At 35.2% G+C, this 18,563-nt stretch overlaps 2 protein-coding genes across 3 annotated transcripts; both read left to right on the forward strand.

Moving 5' to 3' along the window:
- The first annotated feature begins 1,697 nt into the window (after nt 1–1,697).
- Nucleotides 1,698–3,199, forward strand: LOC115448728 (ELAV-like protein 2). Its single transcript, XM_037442176.1, has one exon. It carries the CDS (start codon nt 1,737–1,739, stop codon nt 2,640–2,642), a length of 906 nt encoding a protein of 301 aa, XP_037298073.1. The 5' UTR covers nt 1,698–1,736; the 3' UTR covers nt 2,643–3,199.
- A 5,228-nt stretch (nt 3,200–8,427) lies between these two features.
- On the forward strand, nt 8,428–15,241 carry LOC115448745 (probable protein S-acyltransferase 23). Of its 2 annotated transcripts, XM_037442161.1 has the most exons (9): nt 8,428–9,857; nt 10,515–10,610; nt 11,103–11,299; nt 11,426–11,600; nt 11,699–11,798; nt 11,880–12,145; nt 12,247–12,725; nt 13,240–13,495; nt 14,210–15,241. In XM_037442161.1, the coding sequence occupies exons 3-9, from the start codon at nt 11,166–11,168 to the stop codon at nt 14,399–14,401; spliced, it is 1,602 nt and encodes a 533-aa protein (XP_037298058.1). In that variant the 5' UTR covers nt 8,428–9,857; nt 10,515–10,610; nt 11,103–11,165; the 3' UTR covers nt 14,402–15,241. The 2 variants fall into 2 exon arrangements, with proteins under 2 accessions (XP_037298058.1, XP_030032151.1); XM_030176291.2 differs by lacking the exon at nt 8,428–9,857 and having other exon boundaries at nt 9,897–10,610.
- The last annotated feature ends 3,322 nt before the right edge of the window (nt 15,242–18,563 follow it).

Here is an 18,563-nt window from a genome sequence, read left to right on the forward strand (position 1 = left end):
GAAACAAAATGTATGAAAAATGGACCTTAAGCTATAACCTTAAGGAATTGTATTTATTTCTGTTCACGAAGGTGAAACTGTGCGAATGCGACAGCATTCAGTAATAGATATATAAGCTAATATACAGGGTCATTTTTACATTGTGTTACTAAATGAAACCACATACTCGCCTTCTCCTTTGCTGACATTGTGCCAAAAATCATCCATTAAAAACGAATATTTTCACCAAAAATCCTGGTTTTAATTTTCGTCATATTAAATTTTAAAGGCCGAAATATCCATGATTATTAATTATTTTTACGTTTTTCTTTCAACTGCGAGAACTAATCACTAACTAGACGTGAATTTAAATTCTTTACTTGCCAATACTTGTTTAGTTACCCAGATTAAAGCCGAAACAAAATGTATGAAAATGGACCTTGAGCTACCACCTTAAGTTATCTCCACTGGCCATAAACATCCAAAAATATAGTGTGCGCTGCCGGCTCAGAATAACGCTTGTTATTGTTTTGAAGCTGCCGGTCAAAAAAAGGAATAGAGCCTATGAAAAAGGTGCCATTGGAGTAAATTAGATTTGCAGATATAGGTAGTCATTCGGACTTGCTAACCTTCTCTCACCTACTCTTCGACCCACGCATTAATGGTGTAGGTATACCTTGTTTTACCCGTAGCTGTAAAGTTGGCTATCCTGAGATCAATGTTATTAGCATTATATATTACCGGACTTAAAAAAAATTGCGAATCATCAATCTAAGTTGGTTACAAAGTACATCGCGCCTAATGTGGATGGTAATATCTATTTGGCTTGCCAAAAAGATACATGTCACGAGGCGATCCATTCGAAATAGATTTTTTTAAATTAAATTTTCGTAACGTTCCATGTTTGTGAGACGTCTATACTTCCAACTTTAAACAGTTCGCCGTTTCGATATGAGTTTCGTAGATCGTGCCGCTATGAACATCTGGCGGCTGCCCGAACATCAAATCCCGTGTATTTATGCCAGTTGTACACGCATAATAAAGTTTTTTTTGGTCTTGTCTTTAGCTTACCGATTATAGATATCAGCTAACATAGAGTTGCAACACTTCAGATTTAAGTTTCCATTTTTCAGATTCTAAATTCCAACTGAATTTAGAATTTATATGCGATTCCGCATGTACAATACTAACCTAAAAGAAAAGAATTTCTAATGCCGGCGCCACACATAGCAAAAATATTTGAACACTTGTTTGAACTCATGTGTGGCATCGGTATTTGCGTATTTGTACAAAGTTCGTTTAAATGTTTGCATTTTTGTGAACGCTTTGATTTATGGTCAAAAAACCAATACCAAATGGCAATTACGCAAATACCCGTGCCACACATAAGTTCAAATAAGTGTTAAAATATTTTTGCTATGTTTGGCGCCAGCATTAGGCTGAGCTCGTTTTTTAAACAGTTCATGAGAGGACATCACCATAGGAATGACCCATAAATAAATTCTCGCGTTTAGCCCTACGTCGGTTTTGTATAAGTATTGAAAACCGTGCAATGTTATAGTTTCGATATTTTTATATTATTATTGCTTGTTTAGATACACATATAAAATTTAACTACGTTTTGTAAGTTGAATGAATCACATAAATAGTTCCTGCAAATACGATTCACCAGTACACCAAGTTGTTACGTTTCCGAACAGATAAAAAATAAAACGTGACATTATGGTAAAATGTCATTCACCGACAACAATTAAAAAATGTCGGAATCGTGTCAAGACGGTAATTGTCACGGAAATAATGAATTTGGACCAGAAGAATCACCCACCAAACTTATTGTCAATTACATTCCCGAAGTCATGACCCAGGATATGATGTTCTCGCTATTTTCGACAATGGGCAAATTGGAAAGTTGTAAACTGATAGCAAACCGAGGCTATGGGTTCGTCGAGTACACACGTCCCGAGGATGCTGTAAAGGCCCGCAAGGCTTTCAACGGTCTTCTGATGCAAAACAAGACTTTAAAAGTGTCCCATGCACTTTTAAATCCAGAAGCAAAACCCCCGTCGAAGCCAGAAGCCGACTGGAATCTTTACATTTGTAACCTGCCTAACGAATTGACCTTGCAAGATTTACATGGACTGTTTGCACAATTCGGTAAAATAGTTAATTCTCGCATAGCAGCGGGTATCGCCTTCGTGTTATATGAACATCAATATGAAGCGGAGAGAGCCATACAAAATATAAATGGCACTACACCACCTGGCTTTTTACACCCTTTAACAGTTAAGTATGCTAATAAAAGTAATCCTAATAAGCATAAAAATAATAATAATAACTTTTCTAAGAATCCATTAGTGAGGCCTTATCATTGGATCAACCATATGAGTGGTATGGGTGATCATAACTCGCCAAGCACATGGTCTATTTATATTTATAATATTGCCCCAGAAGTTGAAGAGTTAACTTTGTGGCAGCTATTTGGTCCATATGGTGCTATTGTATCAGTTAAGATTATTAAAGATCATCAAACTAATAAAAGTAAAGGTTTTGGTTTTGTCACAATGAGGAACTATGATCAGGCAGCTATGGCGATACAGGCATTAAATGGCTATGTTGTGCATGGGCAACCTCTGTCTGTTAGTTTTAAAACCCAAAAGAGATAATGCTTAAACAAGACTTGTAATAAAATATCAATACAGTAATAAACAAATAGACAAGGATACCTTATGATCGGCATCATCGGAAATATGTACCACATCGAATAGTTCCAAATTTAATCCCATATATGCCTTAACTATGTGTGAAGTCGGTTGACACTTGTTGAAAATTATTATATTACTTTGAGCTATCGACATTGTTAAGTTTGTTTATGAATAATAATTTATTCAGTTTGCTCGTTAAATGTTTCAAGTTTACTAGAAGTTAAAGATTTGTATTGAATATGATTGTTGTTTGGAAGTTCAATGTCAGTTGTGAGCTGTATGCTTTCATTATTTTTATCTATTATTTAAGTATAATAAACCATTTTAAAGAAAGTGCTTTTACAAGATCTTACTAATTGATAAGCCACATTGAGATGTTTAATCTGCTACTAGTTTTAGTTGTACACTTTTTATAACATGATGTCTATTTAGGTAGTGAAAACGAAATCTAGATTATATCATATTTATACATTTAGTATAAAAATTTGCTGAATTAAAGTTCATTTTCACAATTTTAATATGTTTTTGATTGATTTCCATTAAATACTTCCTTATAGCCTTACCCAAGAGTGTGTTTATAAACATTAATATGATTACTGTATGTTAAGACTGTAAATTATAATATATCCTAAACCAAAGCATGTTAAAAAATCTGAAATCACTTGTCTCAGAAAACTTATATGTGAAATGGATCTATGGTTGCTTTTCTTAGCTGTTGAATATCATTATATAAATTGTGGAAAATAATATACAATTTCTTGGATTAAAACTTTAGAAAAACTCAAGCTAATATAGTCTGGTGAGTGATTTGAATGAACATCAAATTTGTAATTATTAAAAATTTCGATTTATTGTTTATGAGAAAAACCACCAGGGCGGCGCAATAATATGCTTGGTCTATTGCAGTAAACACCAGTTTTACTCGAAAATCCACAGTCCACTGGGGAAGTGATTTAGTGGAGAGATATGTTTTAGTTAGTGGATTCTTTTGCAATACTTAGTGGAACAAACACTATTACTGGCAAAAATGATACGTCGAAAAAATTATACAATTCTGCAAATAGAGATGGCAACACAGGTAATTTAACACTTTACTCTCTTTCTTACGTGCATCTTGAACACAGCAATATTTGAAATTGAAACATGTATTCCTGCTTCACAATGTTATAGACATTACGCTTGCCAAAGAACACTTGCAGTACACCAACACAGATGTAGTAAAGCTACTCTAGTCTGAGATGAAGTAAAGACTAAAAATAACATCTGTAAGTCTAGTATGTTTTATTTATTTCCTAAAGACTAGTAACACACTTTTAATATTTTTAGGTATAAGTAATGCTTTTAATTTTCTGTACATTTAATTTTACATAGGTAAAGCCAATTTAAATAATGTATGTATTGCATTCATATTACAACAATAATTATTAATATATCTATGTACATCTTTAGCAAAAATGAATGGGCCCAATAATTGTATTCAACCCTTCGATACAAAAATTAAACTTTACGGATTAAGGTATTCCACAGAATAATAACTTTAGTGTTGTTCTGGGAGTTACTCATACGTATCTTAATCCTTAGTTTATGGAATTAGATACTTAATACTAAACATTACAACTTGTAGTCTGTAAGCAAAATATTAAGACGGTTTGTAAAACAAGAAGATAAAAGCGACGTAGCTATGTTATCAGCCTAAGGATTATGCAAAGATTTACTTACCTACGATTAATCTCTAGAATATAAAATTTTAGGCCTTTTTGAAAATTTTAAACTACCTTATTAAATTATCTATCTAGTTATAATCATAGACAAATAAACTAGTGTTAGTTGCAAATTAAATTAAGGTCAGGTGGGGCAAGTGCGCCGACGGGGTAAGTGCACCTGCCCTAAAAAAATCGAAAACTATTGATGTTATACAATTACCGCAATCTTATATCTATGCTACTAACTGAAATACAGTTCCTCTAAAAAACATAAATGGCTATGTTCATTTTAATACGATTTATTCGCCATTTTATTTTAAGTGTCATTTAGACCTGTAAACAGAGATGACCTCAAGAAAGATAACATCAAATATTTCAAGATATTTAACTTATTTCTGTAAACCAGTAAGTTGAATACATAGTTTAAACCTTTTATTTTAACTTCCTGCCTGAATTTTATTTATATATACTAAAATAATGGATTTTTTAGCAATGCGAAAAAATGTACCAAAAAATTGTCGAGTAGGGCAAGTGCGCCACAGTTAATAGTCGTATGGCGCACTTGCCCCTGATCCATATACAACCAACCTTTTTTGAGAATAAGTTTTACTAATATGAATTATTATTATTAAAATGTTATACTCAATAGCAGAATTTTTGTACTCAAGATATTTTGTTTTGAGCCGACTTAAATAAAAGGGCGTATTAGTTAATTCGTTTTTACAAAAGAAAAACTGAAATACCTTGGTCTAGAGCAACTTTACGTGAATAGGTTGCAACTGTTCGATCAGGCACGTTATCTGGGTATAATGCAGCTAAAACATATCAAATGTCATAAGGCCAAATTCTAAGTAATTGAGTTATAACGTATTCAAAATGTTAATTCCTACATTTTTGTATGTTTTTTTTTAGTTTTTAGAAATAAAATGGATTTTATATTAGGGCTACCATTTTTTTATTCCAACATATCCGCACACAAAATTCTAATATAGCAAAAATCTTATATAGCAAAAAAATATATAAAATGTTTTGAAGCCCTGATTTACATATATATGGCGCACTTACCCCGAATTTGATTTGACAGCCATATTTTGTTATAATATTGAGTGATTAAAAATTATCCAAGAGCAATGCGAGTAAAACTTATTTCTCTATGGACTAAAATGAGTGTTTTCTTTGTAATGTTTCATATTGGCGTTTTTTTTTACACAGGCGCACTTACCCCATTTCCGGAGGCAAGTGCGCCTATTACCATTTTTTTTTACTTTGAGCAAAATATTATTAATTTATGGTCCGATTTCCTTGAACGGCTATAGGTTGTCATCACAAAATACCAAATATTCCTCAATAAATAAAATTACATTCTTAAGTCTGCACAAAAAGAAATTATTTTGCATTGAATCCAGCTATGAAAATTTTATGGCGCACTTCCCCCGACTCACCTTATATGAAATGATTTGCATTATGAAATAAATGGGGTGGTCATTGTGGGGCAATGCCCTACCTTAATAATCAACTAAATTATACATAACTAATCTATCAAAACATATGGAGCAGCGGGTTTTTTATTTCATGATTTGGATTTTGGTCCCATAGTAAGTGTTATTCGTATTCATGAATGGAATAACCCCTTTTCGAGATTTAAGGAAATTTTGTTACAATCTGTATTAACAATTACGTATGTATTAACCTGACTCATTCACGTTCACAAGTCAAGAAAGCCAAAAATCGATTGACCAGATCAGATCTAGTCACATTTTACTTCCGCCCTAGCTGTAACCACAGCTGCCCTACCTTAAATTCAAGTCCAGCTACGGCCCCGCAAAACAGTTCATGCAAGCAACACCCGTTGACGAGTATGACGCATGTGCCAGCCATCGCATCCTCAACCATGTTGTAGGCAAGTGGCCGACCCGTCACACGACGCCGCCGCAGGTACAGACAGTTAGAGTATTTCATACCCAAGCCGCTTACAGTTGTATGTGCTTTAAGAACAGATCAATAATTTTAGTTAAATTTTCATCATGATATAAAAAAAAATCAATATCCACATTATAAACACATTCAAACAACAAAGGTGAATATGTATAGGAAATTACAGAAATATGTTTTTTTTTCTATATGTACTTAAGCACTAGCTTTTGTCAGCGGATCTGCCCACGTGAAAAAAAATTGGAATATTTTTTTACCCAGGTTAAAATGTAGCCTAAACTACTTACTCATGAGTAATGTAGCTTCCTATTACCTATTAGTGAAAATCGGTTTAGTAGTTTCTGACATTAGCGTATTCAAACAAACAAACGCTTCAGCTTCACCTTAAACCTTGCAGGATTAGATAACTCGTTTGTTCTACGACTTCTGTTAATTTGTTAGATTTTATGTTCATATAAGAATAAATATTTAATTTAATTTCCGTCTGAATATTATTAATTCTGTGCACATCGCGAAGATTAGGTAAACAAACCCGTGCGATTCGCGAGGTTGAAAGCGGGGCGGCGCGGCGGAGGTGGTTGACCTATTTAACCAGCGCCCAGCCGCCCGTCGTCTGGATTGATGCGTGCGCGCTATACCTACTTCCTTGTGTGCCACGATCTTTCGTCGCCGTATCTATCGATTGTACCTATGGATGTATTTATTAAATAATGAAAGTGAATAATACCTTTCTACCAATATTTGATATTAAAAAAAACTAAAGAATGATTACGTTAAACATTGTGATTTTGTTTAGATACCTAAATACATACCTACGTACGATTTATTTCTTTTAATTTAATTTCTATTAATTGTTTAATATCTAAGTCCTAAGTCTGGTAACGTATGAAGGGATTGTAGACTTAGTGAAAGTAAATATTGTCTACAAAGTACAAATCCTGCGTGCAATTGATATTAACTAGGTAATTATCTGGCGAAAAAAGTATTATTAATGATAACAAAAGCGCGCGCGAGTGTGCGGCATCCATTCTTTATTAATGAAACATAGATGTACAAATGTCACGACAGTACAATAAAAATTTGTTTTTTTTAATATATATTCAGTTATGTCAATACTCATACAACAAACATTGTTGTTTATGATCTTCGCTATCTAGTCCTGCGAGGTTGCTGGCGTCTTTCAAATAACCCTGTATATTAGTATAAATTATAAATTTCGAACAGATAGCCACTAAAAATACGGTAAGCGCGTCATTTTGTTGGGAGGAGCACTTTAGAATGGAAAATTTTCGTGTTGACGTACATAATATTCATTGGAAGCTGACTGGGTATAGGTAAGTATACAGAGGGTAGGTGAAGTAACTAGCTTCACAGGCGCAAAGTTATGTGACGTGCCCTGAAAATATGCTAAACTCTAACTTGGTTTGTATTTTATGCCAGATGACCTCGACGTGGCTACGTATTATGCCACAACGATGGGGATGGCTTTATCATGTGTACACTACAGATTTTTTCTAGTCGAGAACAGGTTAAACTATCTGATGAAGAAGATATAATAGTCTAAGAGCCCGTGAACCCCAGACCTTCGTTATTTTATAAAAGCTGAAAGTTTGTCAGCGTATGCTCCCAACACAGGCAAGAAAGATGGGCCATTATGAAGTTTAGTTGCTTTGGTAGTGGTTTCGTCAAATAATAAAGTGAGAGTTTTTGGTATTACCTTCAGAAAATTATTATAAATCACGTTATTCATTGACAGACACTTAACATAGTGGCAATCCCTTACCAGACACCCTTAATGTTGCAAGGGATTGCCACTATGTTAAGTGTCTGTCAATGAATAACGTAATTTTTAATAATTTTCTGAAGGTAATACTAAAAAATCTCACTTTATTATTTGACGAAACTAGATTGGTATTTTACACACCTTTAGTACCGTGTACCTGCCAAAGCCACTGTAACCCAAACTTCATAATGGCCCATCGTTCTTACCTGTGTTGGGAGCATGCGCTGACAAACTTATAGCTTTTATAAAATAACGAAGGTTCACGGGCTCTTGCTCTAAAGAGGCAAATAGAAAATTTGTATATTTGACTACGCTCTATGACATGAATGGGTTATCTTGATGTGGCAGTAAATCCAGCAGTACCTTGAAATTACCTGTGTATGTTAACTTATTTTTTTTTTAAATCTAAATGAAAAAAAAATCATGTACGATCAGCGCCAAATAAATATAAGCGTTGACAGGAAGAAAATCGATATTAGTTTATTATAATTCATACATTTTCTCTATCCGCGAATATATCTAATATTCATTTAAAGTTGATTGTACGCATACAAAAGACGTAAGTATAGCTTGATTAGGAACTTAAAATTTTGTGGAATATTAATGAAGGGTATAAGGAGAACCAATTCGTGTGTGCAATTAAGGTAGTGCACCGATAGCAAATTAGTAAATCTTATAGATAGCGCCCAAAAATATTAGATTAGAACATTAAAAAGGGAAAAAGGCTTCCTTTCCGTTCTGTTATAGTTGAGGTTTTATATATTACAATTTCATCTACTTCCATACATCAACTACACCAGTCATTAGAGATATACCTAATGGCGGCTGTACACTCACGTCGAGGGATGGGGAGCCTAGGCGAGCGCCAGAGTGTACAGGGCACACTCGTTCTGTCTCACGATGCCTCGCAGTCCCTCTTGGGCTCTCCATTCGGTGCCGGTTTTTTGAGCGCGATCAAAGGGCCTCGCTTCCCTCCGCGAGGCGACGCAAATGCATCACTGTATACTCTCGCAGGCTTTCCTATCGATGAGTCAAAAAAAAGAAGCTTTCGCTTATGGCAACGTCCAGAGGGCACATACGGGACATCAATGCTTCTTTGAAATCTGGTGCAGGGTGTGATGAAGTTGACAAACCAACTTGGTTTGCTTTCGAATGAATGAATTCGTTTTTGGGACATTTATACAAATGTAAAGGAACAGTAAACACTGTAAACCAAGTAACAGCTGCCGTAACCTGTAACGCGTCCATCTTCTCGGCGTTCGCAAAGCGTACTGAATAAAGGAGAGTGTACAAGGTCACGTTCGTCCCTCCACCTTACGCGCGAGAGCACTCGACGATACATCGCGAAAGCACTCGCATGAGAGTATACAGCCGCCATAAAATTTTTAAATTCACCACACTTCACTCCATTAACAATTGCTACAAATTCATGTTATACCCACTTGGTACGCTAGCGCTATTGTATTTGTGGGGAGTTTTTGAGTTGTAATTTACTGGTCACCGCTAGACATTTTTACAAATTTTTACCCATTTAAAATGGTGCTTCTTACCTTTACCCTCCATACGGTAATGATACCGTAAAATGGGGTGAAAGCATTTTTTTATCATAATTCCTACTCCACTTACCATCAGGTGCAGTGAGGTAACTATGCCGTGCACCTATGCAAGACTACCTGCAAATGGATTTAAATAGATTGTGCCTCCCTGAAGTCCCAACTCGGAATACTTTGATACTGAACCTAGAGCAAGCTACTATAGGTAGGTACTGTATATAATATGACAGGTAAGCGTGTTTTGAAATTGTTCCGTTATTTTTATTTGCTGAATATATCTACTTAGTAACTTAAAAAATACAACGTGAAGAGACCGCTGTTGATATTTGTACTTCAGTATGATGAGTGAAGTATTCAGATCCTCCCTCCTTCCACTAATTGGTAGGTATTCCTCACTTTCCTTTTTGGACGGCAAAGTATCCACGCTTCGTATGGTATTGTAGGTGATCAGAGATCCATTCGTTCATTTGTCGGAATATGATATAAAAAAGTAAGTAATTAATTTTGTGTTGAACATAAATCAAGGAGCCGTAGGACTATTAAAGAAAAATAATGTACTTAGATAGAAGTAAGAATGTAATTTATATATAAAATAAAATAATTAAGTAGGTATTAGTTAGTTATGAGGAAATTATTTTTAAAATATTATGTTACATTAAAGTATACAAATTCGGACTTCGAGACCTTACCGTTGTCGTCAATATGACTGCAGGCGGATTCTACAAAGCGCATGCTCCCAACCATACAGAATCAATAATATTTTTGCCGCACGCAAACTGTAGCTTTGCGTTCTTGCGTGAAACTTGTTTCTAGATCGTAGCTTTTCAGACTAGAAATCAGTGAATAATTGAATAGAGTTAAGATTTCAGTGTCGGCTGTCGGTGCAACGGCCGCGGCCGTGGCGGACAGTGAGAATTCGGCAGTGGCGGGGGGCGTCGGCCTCACCGTGAGTAGCAAGGTATGCTTTTCCTCTTTATTTAGCGAAACAAAACAAGAATACAAAAAAAGTAAACTAGCCAAAGATCTAAAACTATTACGAGAACATTCATACCTAGGTAGGAAGTACTTAATTACATAATACTTATAATGAATTGTAAGTAGGAATCTGTTGCTAGAACCAAAGGTGCAGCGATAGAATATCAATGAATATATCTCCATGAGGAGGTATTATGGAATGATTAAATGATGAAACAAGTGAGAACTTCTTTTAATAAAATAATTCATTTGATTCAATAGTATTTGAATTTCGAAAGTATCATGATTGTGGGTCGAACGTACCTCAGAGTTCCTGGACGCCCTTTCTCCATGCCTACACCACAGAACAAAACAATATATAAGTAGGTATAGTTTACATATTGAATAACATTATATTTTTGTAACCGTCAATTTGTTACATAATGTGATATATTTTCTTTTCCTCGGACTGATAATTCACACATACTAATCGCAGGTATATCCAAGCCCGGGGGCGGCCCGCGGCGTGTGGGCCCTGCCGCAGCCGCCCCCATGCACGATGGCCGCAGAGGAGGCTTTGCCCCCTTGCTCGCCTATATCACCCGAGGCACCGGCCGCTCCGCCTCGGACTATTACAAGTCTCCACCAACAATCTGATTTACACCAACTGATTTTTGAAGCTGTTCGGTCAGGGTGAGAAAAATTTTAGTTTCGCAAGTTATCTATCCTAACTAATCTGATATCATAGTGTTTTAACAACCAGAAGAACCAATGCTACATTTTGACTATTATGTATTTTCTTGTTATTTATATTTTCAGTGAAGTGTCGGAAATCGAGCGTCTCGTTGAGAAACTTGGCGTCGAAGTCTTAAGTGCTCGCGATCAGCATGGTTACACGCCAGCTCATTGGGCGGCATTGGATGGTAGCGTTGCCGTGATGCGGTACCTTGTTGAAAGAGGAGCTCCAATCGACTTATCTTGCCTTGGTACACAGGTAAACCTAAAATAAGTGGTCAAATACGAACATATCGATGATTATTATAGATATTGAAATATAAAAATATATATTTAATGCTTACGATTTGTTTTTAGGGTCCACGGCCAATACATTGGGCTTGTCGGAAAGGACACGCTTCTATAGTTCAAGTACTACTACAGTCGGGGGTTGCAGTAAACGCAGCGGATTTTAAAGGTAAATCCCATTAAGATTCATTTGTGTTTTATGACAAAATACTTTAAAAATAAAATGTATTAATAAAGATCTTTGTTTCAGGTCTGACTCCTCTTATGACAGCATGCATGTACGGTAAAACAGCAACTGCAGCGTATCTTCTCGGAATGGGTGCAGCTACAAGGCTCTCCGATATCAATGGCGACACGGCATTGCATTGGGCGGCATACAAAGGACATGCTGATTTAGTCCGCCTTTTGATTTATTCTGGAGTTCCATTACATTGCAGAGATAACTTTGGATCGACTCCTTTACATTTGGCATGTCTGTCTGGTAATTTAACGTGCGTCAGATTGCTTTGTGAAAAGGTGCGTAGTACAATACGTAGCACAATATTAGTAATCCTAATATCAATATTAGGTAATGTTATTTTCAATCTATGGAATATAAAATGTCTATAATGTTTCAGGTTAAAGCTGAGCTGGAACCACGCGACAAGAATGGAAAAACTCCTCTCATGCTTGCTCAAAGCCACAGACACTTGGAGGTGGTCAAACTGTTACAAAAAGAAATGAAACGGAAAGCGCACTGGATTCCACCACTCTCTGAACTCTGGGCTGTGGTGTTCGGAGGCGCTGGAGATTCCAAAGGACCCCTGTTATTTTTCCTAATATCGGTGTTATTATGGGGATATCCTATGTACGTGTTACGATGCGTGTCATTAACATGGAATACTTTACGACTTTCACACTATTGCTTTCTCTACTGGAATGCTATTATGTGGATAAGCTGGATTATAGCTAATCGCCGCGATCCAGGTTACATTCCACAGAACTCGGAAACCTACTACAGGGCCATAAGACAAATACCGTATTATGACAAGTGGAAGAAGAGAAATGTTATACTTTCACGGCTTTGTCACACTTGCCGATGTCTTCGACCACTCAGGTACGTATAGTTCTGTCAAATTATTTGGACTTTATATCGGGAAAAACTTACACGTCAGATAAGCCACGAGTAACATCTAGTATTATATACCCTTTAAAAATTCGCGTGACATTGTATTTGTTATCACGTTATTAAACATCGCATTTGAATAATATACCGTTTGTCCGGATGAAAGTTTTTGTGGCTAAGATTTCACTTTTAAATATTATGCAGATTAATTTTATCGCACCGTAACTAACAAAATGTAACAGCAAGTCACGCAACCACATTTTTTTATTAATGGTTTAAGGATAAAGTTTTGTTAAACTAAGATTTACCTTACTACCTACTTATGTCTGTAACATTAGGGGCGCCACAGGATTTAACAAAAATATAGTTGTGTTAAAAAATAATCGCCAGAAAAAGGCATGCCCAAAAAAGTTTCACTTATACCTAAGGCCGGCCCTGATCCATTGCATTTATACCGAACAGTGTACAAAGAGGCAGTGAATTAAAATGTAATGTTCTTTTACAGAGCTAAACATTGCCGCATCTGCAAGCGCTGTGTGGCTTATTTCGATCACCACTGCCCTTTTATTTACAACTGCGTTGGAGTTCGAAACAGAATGTGGTTTTTCCTGTTTGTGATGAGTGTCGCTATCAATTGCACTCTTTCCATCTACTTCGCATGCTACTGCCTTTTGCTGGAAGGTTTCGGACTTCTTTATGTATTGGGATTGCTGGAAGCGATTACATTTTGCGCTTTAGGCTGGATTTTAACATGTACTTCAGTAAGTATTTGATTAATATTCATAAAATTTTAAATGCTAAGTAGAATTTATTACATGAATAAGCTACATACTTATTTTATATCGCGTTATTATATCGATTTACTTCAGTGACAGTGCGGAATTTAGGCTATCAAAACGATGAAGTCATGGGTTAGATCACCTGATTAGGCAAATAAAATTTGTATGTACTTTCCTACCTATCTTATTTTTGACTAGAAAAAAAAACCGAGTTGCTGGAAACTGTACCTATTGTGTACTAACTCGCTTAATCCAGCCTTAACCTTATAAATATTTTACATTTGTTTAGATCACACACACACACGCACACACACACACACACACACGCACACGCGCACACACACACACGCACACACACTCACACTCTCACGCCTTTTATGCTCAAAGAGAAAAGGTAGATAAAGCCGGTGCTATAGCACACATTTCTCGACGTGGTTTTTCCGTCCCATGTTGTGATAGGGGGTGAGCCTATTCCCATATCGATCACAAATTCCAAACTCCGAGCAGATATTGAATGGAACAAAATTACCCTTTGCCCGCACCGGGAACCGAACCAGAAAGCGCACTGCAGTCGTACCGTAATACAACTACGCCACCGAGGCATATACCAAGCTAAATACCTATTAAAACCGTAGCGTTGTGTTGATTAACAATTATATTAAACAATCTTGATAAAAAAACATATTTTTTTTGCAGATTTTACACGCATGTATGAACTTGACTACTAATGAAATGTTCAATTACAAGAGATATCCTTATCTGAGGGATAAAAGGGGCCGATATCAAAATCCGTTTTCTAGAGGCCCGATTATGAATTTAATCGAGTTTTTTGTCTGCCTGCCTGATAAATGCGATGAACAGGATATTTTCCATGAAGAAAGCATATGATATGAAAATATGCTATGACAAAGCGACGCAAGCTTGACTAGAAAAAGAACTCAAGGCGACACTAAACCACCATTACCAACTTGAATTATATTATTAATATTTAAAAAAATAATGATATGAAAAATTTAATCCAGCTATTGTTAATTAACGCTCTTGAAATAAAACATTGCATTATCAATTAAAGATATATTATATAGGCCTACACGCAGTTCAAATATTTACTTGTGGCCCTGAGTATGTCTGCCAGTTGTTACAGCATTTGAGGGTACCTACTTATGTAAGAAATAAATAAATACAATTATGTGTCGAATAAGGCTTCCGCAGGGTTTTAAACCATGGATTGCCCAAATGGTCCAGATGGACCCCCAGGGTTCCACGGGAGACTTGATGGAGGTCTACGTTGGCCTGACTAAGATATGGGGGTCCACAATTCGAAAGCGAAGATCTACGAAAATATATCTGGTTGGATAGTAAAGCACTAAAATGTTGGCTTGACTTCACTTATCAATGTAGGCAGATAATATTGATAGGGGTCGTAACAGGCACGGATCCAGATGCCCTTCGCGATGGCTGGGCAGCAGTTGTAACGCCCTTTCTCTGATAATTATAATTCAGAGTATGGCTATATTCTTGTATAATTAGCATTATTTTGATGTAAGTACAGTGTAAATAGGTATATATTTTACTTAGATACCTATACGTTTGATTGAACTACCAAGATCAATCAGGTTTCAAGAATTTTCCATTAGCGGTGTTACACTTGAATGCTAGATTATGCTTAACATCAAACACAATTTATGGTATTTGACAATTTTTGTTCAATAAAAATATTTAAACATTGTTTATTTATTATCTGGTTCTATCCATTCCAAAAAATCCATCATAGTGCTGTTCCGCACTTTATAATAAAATAGCACATATATTACAATTATCTACAGTAGACCTCTCTATTATAATTAACCAGCCATTTATGAAAAAATAAAAAGTGTCTAGAATTGAATAATTTCTATAAGTTGTTCCAATATTTCGACGTAGATATAAAAATTCACAAATAAAAATCAACAGAGGGGCAGCAGTTTGTTATACACAGTGACTTTACAATCGTTTTAAAACAAAAATGTGGTTACTTAGAACTTACTTGTGGTTATTGGTAGGACCAAAATAATTGTGAATTTATTGTACTGTTGATAATTAAAATAGTTTTTGATATTATTTTTCACTCATTCGAGTTTGATAATGATAGTAACTTCACGACAACTATTCATAGTTATGAATTGCACCAATCGCAGTGATTACAGTAGTACGTGAGATTTAGTTGCATATTACCACGAGTTCTTATTAATTGTTCGTGAACATTACATAATTTTAATGTTTATAAAAACATATTTTTATTAAATTGATATTTTTTTAAACTCTCTTATTGATACAGAATTTAAGTTTCGGTTCCAAAACGACTATAAAATCACGATGTATATTTGGAGATAAATAAAACACCATTATATTCATCAGTGTGTTATAATTGAAAATAGTGTGAGAACTATGTTTAAATATAATTTTATGTGAACATATCTAACACTTTAATGTGCAGCGAGGAAAACGTCTACATGAAAATCATTCGGAAACCTACGCGACATATCAACTCTACTAAACGACGGCATTCCATCTTTTATTGCCTATAAAATAAGCAACCATTTACCATCTAAATATCACATCAATCCTTCAGTCACAGCAAACCTTGAACATGAATATTCTGCCTACTCTCCTAGAAAACAATGTAACGTTAATGATTGCGTTTGTTCGCATGTAAAAAAACAATAAATATTATAAAGCAATTGCCACAATTATACAAAAATAACAGCAAGTGTTTTAACGTTAGCTATAGCAAACGAATATACTAATAAATAATTCAAATAGCTTACACAAAAGCGATAAGTAAGTTAACAAGACTAAAGCTTTGGTCAAACAGGGGACTGGGCGCGACATAACCATTGTATTGTAGTTCCTACAGCACGGGCCAACAGCCGTCGCGTTTGGCGCTCGGCTACAGAGGGTCAAGCGTCGACCCCCCCCCCCGACACTCCGCTATTGGATGATATCTTTACCTAGACTTAACATAAATAAGTGGAACATAATACTGACGTGCTTTTATGTCTGTATCACATACAGTTACTGACCAACTTTTAAAGTTTTAAATATATATTTTTTTTCAATCTTTGTGCAACTCATGAGCGATAGAAGGAACGAATAAGCATACTACTAGAACGTGTAGTTAACCGTATTCCGGAATTACTGGTGAGCAGTACTTAATGCTTAACATAGTTGTGCCAATGGTATGCAACATGCGCACACGCACTCAGTACACCGTCCCTTTCTACTTCCTCGCTTGTAGCTATATACGTCGCTTGTAGCTATACAACTCAGACATACAAAATGGATTGACCTTTTTCTATCCAACTAAAAAGTGCGTACTGGACGAGTGCGAAAGATATGGCAATCGTGCGGCCAATTCTTGTCCAATTCTAGAATTCGGATAGGTCTACGTCATAAGTTTACGGGAGACGATAAGTTGCGCATACCCGCACTTATACAAAGTGATCAATTTGGTGAGTGCATTACTCGAAACATTTTCTATGTCTGTGTGTTACCACAATATTAGTATTATAAACGTTGACATTTAGAAATTAAACATCGACTAAGTAAAATATAACATAGTGGTCTTTTACAAGGCAAAGTTGAAATTCGTTTAAAAACCACGAAATTCTTATTAAGACCATAACTTTGACTCAGTTGGAGTCTGTTTTATAAATATCAACCTAAGACCTATTTATAATATAAGGCCAAACAATCAGATATTTTTGTAAATCTTACTCAAACCCACAGGCAAAATACTTTCTAGTTTTATTCCGTATGGACTTCATAAAATAGCTACAGAAAACGTTTAACGTTATAGTTAGTACACATTGAATATAATATACATAGTATTACATATGGTCATTTCAGAGCATAGTAATATTGTTCATCTATACATATTATAGAATGATGTCTCCTTTTCTGTCTGTCTGAAAGTATAGATTTTTTTTCAAAAATCTAATGAACTGATTTTTATGAAATTTGGTATAGAAATAGTTTAAGATGCTCAAAAAGCTACTTTCTATCACGGGGAAATATATGGGGCATTCCACGTGAAGCGGGCACGAAAAAAAACTCGATGTCTCAGATTTTCGTAATATTTGATTATGTTATACCTGTATATGTCCTCGATCCAGATACAAAATATTATTAAAGTATAAAGCCTGGTAAGCGAGTTAAAGGACTTTTAAGTTTTGACTGGCCGGCTGGTACACGCCACTTCGAATCCAATTATCAAGTTTTTAAATGTTACAATAAAATAAATAAAGCAATGAAATAAATACTTCATTTATTGAGCTTTTTTATTGTATTTTTGGAAATTGAAAAATGTTTTTTTTTCTTTGAAAAAAATATGTTTGAAAGTTTCAAACTTGAATTTCACAAAGTTGGCATATTTGTATTTTTTTTATTTTTTTTCTAAAAATAGCTACTATTGTATAGATAATCTCTGCGAAGTTTCATAATGGGCTGAGAAGTAGTTTAGGAGCTAGACCGATTACAGTGCCGAAGCGCGGTGGTCGCCAGAAAGAGCGAAGTAGTAAAAACTTTCAATTAAACTAAATACTTTCGATTAGACTATTTTATCATGTTTTGCATCGCTCTAACGATTCAATTACATCTAATTATAATATAAAAAATTATATTTATATTACTGACGGTGCACAACAATATTTTAAAAAGATTTAATTGTATTAACTTGTTATATTTCAAACAGGATTGTGGTAAAGATGCAGAATTTCATTTTCGTGCCACTTCACATGGCAGAAGGGCAATTTGACGGTCTCAGTGGTAACCTAAAACGCCTGGAGACACAGGCTAGTTTACATAACGCATCAAACAAAAGCCTTCACGATACCCGACCGCTTATACATATAGGCTAGAACATCAATGCCACAAACTCATATTTATTATTACTACTACTATTTATTATTATTATTCATATATATTTTAATGTTTCAAACTTGTATTTCACAAAGTTGGCATATTTATATAATAACGTTTTTCTACTAAAATAGCCAATATTGTATATAGA

Source organism: Manduca sexta, chromosome 24 (genome assembly GCF_014839805.1).
Source record: "Manduca sexta isolate Smith_Timp_Sample1 chromosome 24, JHU_Msex_v1.0, whole genome shotgun sequence".
Lineage (NCBI taxonomy): Eukaryota > Metazoa > Arthropoda > Insecta > Lepidoptera > Sphingidae > Manduca > Manduca sexta.

Coding starts and splice junctions, on each gene's coding strand:
- LOC115448728 (XM_037442176.1), top strand. CDS start 1,737: ATGTCGGAATCGTGTCAAGACGGTAATTGTCACGGAAATAATGAATTT.
- LOC115448745 (XM_037442161.1), top strand. CDS start 11,166: ATGGCCGCAGAGGAGGCTTTGCCCCCTTGCTCGCCTATATCACCCGAG. Junction 11,799..11,879: donor AAACGCAGCGGATTTTAAAG/GTAAATCCCATT, acceptor TCTTTGTTTCAG/GTCTGACTCCTCTTATGACA. Junction 13,496..14,209: donor GGATTTTAACATGTACTTCA/GTAAGTATTTGA, acceptor TTTTTTTTGCAG/ATTTTACACGCATGTATGAA.